The sequence below is a fragment of the Chrysochloris asiatica genome, unplaced genomic scaffold (assembly GCF_000296735.1).
Source record: "Chrysochloris asiatica unplaced genomic scaffold, ChrAsi1.0 scaffold00004, whole genome shotgun sequence".
Lineage (NCBI taxonomy): Eukaryota > Metazoa > Chordata > Mammalia > Afrosoricida > Chrysochloridae > Chrysochloris > Chrysochloris asiatica.
Window position 1 is genome coordinate 22,798,504 of NW_006408522.1, and position 6,846 is coordinate 22,805,349.

General features: G+C 42.3%; 1 protein-coding gene across 1 annotated transcript in view; it reads right to left on the reverse strand.

The window, feature by feature from the left end:
- Window positions 1-586: 586 nt before the first annotated feature.
- LOC102817170 (putative zinc finger protein 852-like) overlaps window positions 587-6,846 on the reverse strand; it is an 86,887-nt gene continuing 80,627 nt past the window's right edge. The window contains exon 2 of the mRNA XM_006831864.1: window positions 587-1,435. Within this exon, the coding sequence (XP_006831927.1) occupies window positions 587-1,435 (849 nt within the window). The remainder of the gene's footprint in view (window positions 1,436-6,846) is intronic.

Sequence of the window (6,846 nt, forward strand, 5' to 3'; positions counted from 1 at the left end):
ACAGTAAGACCTTTATCAGTGCACAATCCATAGCAATGGATGGGAAATATTGCTTGCTTGGTAACTTATATGGAAAAATAAATCAGAAGCATCCCAGGAGACCAACATGGCATGAAGAAGGCGAACCTTTCAAGGCAGCTGCTGGCAGACCACAAACTGAGCCCTCTTGTCCAAAACCAGATTAAGTCCCATGCCTTAAAGGTTCAGATTCCTCCAAGGAAGGCAAGATAACACAGACTTCTACCATTCCTGAGGACAGTGGGGTGACCTGCTAGGTGGTAGTTTTGATGGCTCCTGCCACATAAACTGGCAGTGACATTTCTGGCAAGGACCTAGACAGATTAGAACTTTGTGCACCTAAATCTCATGGGAGAATTTCCCACTGTAGGATTCAGGCATAGGAGGGTCAACTTCAAGCTGTCTAAAGTCCATCATGTGGGCAATGAATGAGACAGCACATTCCCTGCAGACCTGAGGTCTTTCTCCTGGGTGCATTTTCTAGAGCTGAAGGTTTTCCCACATTTGCTACATTCTTAAGGCCTCTCTTTCTGGTGTGAAGTTTTTTGTGATGACATTGGAGAACTGGTTAAAGAGTATGTATGCTGTTTTGACAGCATTCATAGTGCATTTTCCAAGGCGAACTCTCTGGATAACTCATCATTGAAATCTTCGTTGAAATCTCCAGCAAACTCTCCACTGAACTCTCCAGTGTGAACTCGTTGGTGCCTAGTGAGGGTGGAGTTTTGGATGAAGGAATTCCCACAATCACTGCGCTCAAAAGGCCTCTCTCCTGTGTGAACCCTCTGGTGTTCAATGAGGCTGGAGACTCATCTGTAGACTTTCCCACACTCCCCATACTCACAAGGCTCTCTTCTGTATGAACCCTCTGATGTACACTAAGGATGGAGCTTCGGCTAAAGAACTTCCCACATTCACCACACTGGTAAGGCCTTCCTCCTGTGTGAAACTTTTGGTGTTCAATGAAGTTGAACCTCCGGCTGAAGGATCTCCCACACTCAGCACAATCATAAGGCCTTTCTTCAGTGTGAATGCTCTGGTGTTGCATAAGACTGGAGATTTGGTTAAAGCATTTGCCGCACTGATCACACTCATATGGCCTTTCTCTTGTGTGAACCCTCTTGTGAAGAGTGAGCTTGGAGCTTTGTTTAAAGGATTTTCCACATATGCGGCATGTGTAACATGCATAACTGATTTCTCCGGTGTGGCTCCTGTAGAGTTCAACAAGGTTGAAACTTCGTGTGTAGGATTTTCCACATTTGCTGCACTCATAAGGCTTTTCTCTTGTGTGAATTTTCCAGTGTCTGATGAGTTCAGCAGTACGTTTAAAGGTCTTCCCACATTCGCTGCACTCATAGGGTCTTTCTGTGCTGTGAGTTATTTGGTGTTTGACAAGGATGGAGATCTGGCCGAAGAACTGCCCACATATACCACACTCATAAGGCCTTTCTTGAGAGACAGTTCATTGCCTCTTACCTTGCAGCTGACAGTGGCGTGCCTGTACTTGTTACAAGTTATAAATTCCTTTCCCAGCACAGAGGCTCTGGGGCTGGATAAGTGTGTGCTCGTGGTGGAAGGTGCTCCCACAATCACCCCACTGGTACTGACTGCTTCCATTGTGAAAGGCCTCCCCACACCCAATGCTACTGTGTTGCTTCTGACTGCTGTGCACAGCATGGTGAGGGAGCAACCCTGAAGTAGACAGAAAGTCCATCTGGCACCTGTTCCTGACACATGGAATATGCAGCTCTTCACAAATAAGGCCCTGTCCATGGCACCTGATCGAGTTTCTCACCATTGTCCTTTTTTATTTATTTATTTTTTTTTTTTGCTGGGGTAAGTTTACACAGAACCAGAAGTCTCTCATACAGACTCCACACTCAAGGATGGTTTCTTTCCAAATTAGGCTGCTTGATACTGAGTAAGCTGTCTTTCAAGATGGGACACACACCTCACTCACAGGGGTATCTTCAGGACTAAACTGTGATAGTCCTTGCATTGAAACACACTGCTCAGGTATCTTTTCAGGGCCCCTTCCATGCCAAACCTCAGCCATGTCCCTCAACGCACCCACGCAGTCTTGGCAGGGATGCCAGTACCGCCGCCCGAACCGCCCTGGCAGCGAGCTCACTGCAGCTGGGTACCATCTCAGAGACAGGGACAACGGGCTCCGCTCGTGCCTCTACGGCCTTCTCATCACCAGAGGCGGTGTCTGGTGAACACTTCTTCTTAATGACCTTTTGCTTTTTCCCTCTATGACGGTTGTGTTGTCATCCCTCAACTCTTCTGGTCTTCCATCTTTAGTGTTTAATGTATCAAATCTGCTCTTGAGATGATCTCTAAATTCAGGTGGGATATGTTCAAGATCATATTTTGATTCCCGTGGACTTGTTTTAATTTGCTTCAGCTTCAGCTTGAACTTGGATATGAGCAAATGACAGTCTGTTCTACAGTCTGCCCCTGGCCTTGTTTTGATTGATGATATGGAGCTTTTCCACTGTCTCTTCCCACAGATGCAGTTGCTTTGTTTTCTGTGTATTCCATCTGGTGAGATCAATGTGTATAATCATCTTTTATGTTTTTGGAGTTTTTTTAAAGTATTTGCAATGAAGAAGTCTTATAAAATTCTATCATGTGATCTCCAGCATTGCTTCTATCACATATTTTCCAACTACTGATCCTTCTTTGTTTCAATATTTGCATTCCATTCACCAGCAATTATTAATATATCTTGGTTGCATGTTTGATCAATTTCAGGCTGAAGAAGTTGGTAGAATTCTTCATCACAGTCTTTAGTGATTGGTGTGCAAATTTTAGTAAGAGTGGCATTAACTAGTCTTCCTTCTAGGTGTATGATATTATCCTATCACAGACAGCGTTATATTTTAAGATAGATCATGATATGCTCTTTTTGATGGTGAATGCAATGCCATCCCTCTTCAATTTGTCATTCTTAGCACGTTAAACCATATGAGTGTTGTTGTTGTTGTTGTTGTTAAGTACCGTCAAGTTGGCTCTGATTCATACCCTATATAGGGTTTCCATGGAGTGGCTGGTGAGCTTGAACTGCCAACCTTGCAGTTCAAACGGACCTTTCAGTCCAGAGCATTAGCCCACAGTGTCACACCAGGACTCCTAACCATATTACAGTCAGATTCAAAATGGCCAATACCAGTCTATTTCAGCTCACTAATGGCTAGGATATCAATCTTTATGCGTTCATTTCATTTTTGACAATTTCCAGTTTTCCTGGATTCACACTGCATACATTCCGTGTTCTGATTACCAATGGATGTTTGCAGCTGTTTTTTCTCATTTTGAGTTGTGCCTCATCAACAAACGAAAGACCAGAAAGTTTTACTCCATTCGCATTATCACAGTCAACTCTGCTTTGTGGAGGCAGCTCTTTCTCAGTCATATTCCAACCTGACGGCTCACTTTTCCACACTATATCTGACAATATTCTGTTGCTATTCATCATGTTCCAAAATTCAATGTTCTGGTGCTATCTGATAGCATTCCATTGCTATTCATCAGATTTTCAGTGGCTAAATATTTAGAGCAGTCTGCCTCTCCTTCCTATTAGTTTTTGTTTTGTTTTTTTGTAATTCTGAACTGAGTGATTGTTTACATGGGAGAACATTGGCTTTACACCATCATTTCATTGCAATGATTACAATAGCCTCAGTGCATCATCATTCCACAGTATTTGCTTCCATTCCCTCTGTTTTTCTTGCTTTTTTGGGGGGTGGAGGTAGGGGACTATGCAGAGATGTACACAGAAACACACAGGACTGTATAATAATTTAAACAACCTGCACATTCTGCAAGCCTGCCTCTTGTCCACCAGCACTCAGTCCCTCTCTTTCCATGAGTCTGGAGTCCTCAGCTGCTCTCTCTCTCCATGTCCTCATCTCTGTCTCCATCTCTGGTGTCGCTTCTTCTCTGGATAGGGTTCTGCATTCCACTTGTGCTCTTCTCCCTTAATGGTCCTAGGGTCCTCTGTTTTTGGATTGTAAAATTAACTACTCCCCCATTTTTGTTACAAAACTTCTACCTTTACAGTTGTGACAGTCGCAATTAGTCTTGATAACAATTACTCACTATCAAATCATAAGAATCTTAGCCCCATCTCTTTTCACCAGACCCATCTAGACAAGATAAAAACTATTTATCCCACACACACTCTGAAACTAAACTCCCTCTTGAAATCTTGCAAGCCAGTCACACCATACCTTTATAGCCCCCTCATTTTAGGTAACCAATGCCTAAGTTGCTGTCAACCCTGTATACAGAGGGGATAGGATTGATACTTGATATGAAGTCTCCTTCCCTCTCTGTTGGTATTTTGAGCTACTACATCCATAAGTGAGTCCTGGTGTGGTGCTGTGGGCTAATGTGTCAGACTGCAAAGTCATTTGAACTGCAAGGTCAGTGGTTCAAGCTCACCAGATGCTCCTTGAAAACCCTACACAGGGTCGTTGTAGGTCAGAATTGACTCGATGGCACTTCACAACAACAACAATACATCCATAAGTATAGGTCAAGTTCATAACATTATAGCAATTTACACTCGTTTCTTTTATCAAAAATTGTTTTTTATTGCCCTCTAGTTGAGTTCTAATTATCAAGCCATTGAGGCTAGGTCAAATGGGTACTAGCTGCAAGATTGGGTGTTTGAAATGCCAACCTCACAGATCAAATTGACCTTGAGGTCCCGTGCTTATCCTACAGCACCACACCAGGACTCCAGATTGTACCCTGTTGGCATTTAAAATACCAGTGGCATAGCTTCCAGCATCACAGCAACAGGTAAGCCACCACAGTACATCAAACTGACAGATGAGTGGTGGCTCAATTTCATTGGCAGTGGTGGTGGTTATGTGCTGTGGAGTCAGTTCTAACTCATAGCGACCCTGTATAGGGTTTCCAAAGCTCTAAATCTTTACAGGAACAGAAAACTTCATCCTTCTCCCAAGGAATGGCTGGCAGTTTCGAACTGCAGACCTTGATATTAGCAACCCAACTCATAAACACTATGCTACCAGAGCTCCTTTTTTCATTTGCTCTCCTAAATATGCTCCCAGCATTACATCCATATTATGTTACTTAACTCTTGTCTTTTTTCCTCTTGATTTAACAGATTTATAATTTCATTGTTCCTTTTTTATTTTATTGTAAACACCCATCTAACTTGGCAGAATAAAAGGTATTTTAAAAAAAACAAACACAATTTTAAATAAGAAATAATGTTTGCCATTTTCTGTCAATATTGGTTTTTATTGTTGCTGTTGTTAAGTGCTGTCAAGTCGGTTCCAACTCATAGTGACCTATAATAGGGCTTTCTGAGGAGCGACTGATGAGCTGGAACCACTGACCCTGGGGTTCAAACCGACCTTGCAGGCCAGCGCATTAACCGACAAATCAGTACAGTAGCCTCAAAAAAATTTTTCCTCTTATTCAAAACATTTAGAGATAAAAGAAGATACAACAACAAAATCAAATGAGTAGATGATTCAAAAAGCAAAGAGAAAAATCCCCTGATGCAAACCAATAAGCTGAGACTAAAAGGTATAAGAAGAGGCATGTAGGTGAGCCGTACCATCAGTAGAGCCTTTGATGAGTCAGAAAACAGACCATCCTCTAAGAATATTCATGCTCATGAGTGTACAATTTGGTTAGTGGAACTCAAGTTTTTTCATTTTTTATTTGTTTATACAAACTATCACAGTCGATAAATAGGCCTCTGTCGACAGGGCTTATTTACGAGGAAACAACACTTAATATATGGTGAAATACCCTGCATCTAATAATGGTTTGTTGTTGTTAAGTGTCGGCCGTTGAGTCAGTTCAAACCCATAACAACCCTGTATAGGGTTTCCGAGGAGCAACTAATTAATTCAGTTAGGATAGCTTACAATGTAAAATGTTAGTATCACATTCTTTATCATTTGTTCCAAACTGGTTTTGCTTCCAAAGTCCTTTTTCTTTTTAAGTTTTTATTGTGAACTGAGTGATAGTTTACATGGGAGAACATCAACTTTACACCATCGTTCATTGCAATGAGTACAATCTTCTCTGTGCATCATCATTCAACAGTATTTGCTCCATTTTCTCAGATTGTTTTATTGCGGAGGGTGGGATGGGGGGATGAACACAGAAACACTGAGGAATATATAATAATTTAAACAACCAAAGGGCACATTCTGCAAGCCTGCCTCCTGGCCACCAGCACCCAGTCCCTCTCTTTCCATGAGTCCAGAGTCCTCAGCTGCTCCCTCTCTCCATGTCCTCATTTTGGCCTCCATCTCTGGTGTTGCTGCTTCTTTGGATGGGGTCCTGCTTTCTGCTTGTGCTCTTTTCCCTTGATGGTCCTAGGGTCCTCTGCTTTTGTACTGTAAGATTAACTACTCCCCCATTTTTGTTATAAAACTTCTATCTTTTCAGTTATGACAGTCACAATTAGTCATGATAACAATTACTCAATATTGAATCACAAGACTCTTATCTCCATCTCTTTTCACCAGACCTGTCTAGACAAGATGAAAACTATTCAATAGGGACTCTACCTTTCCCTGCACACTCTTAAACTAAATTGCCCCTTGAAAACTTGTAAGCCAGTCACTTCGTGCCTTTATTGCCCCCTCATTTTAGGTAGCTAATGCCTAAGTTGCCTGTCCCTATCTACCCTGTATACAGAGGGGATGTTGTTGTTGTTGTTGTTGTTGTTGTCAGGTGCCATTGAGTTGGAACCGACTCATAGCAACCCCATGTACAGCAGAATGAAACAATGTCCGATCCTGGGCCAACCCCACCACCACTGCCACA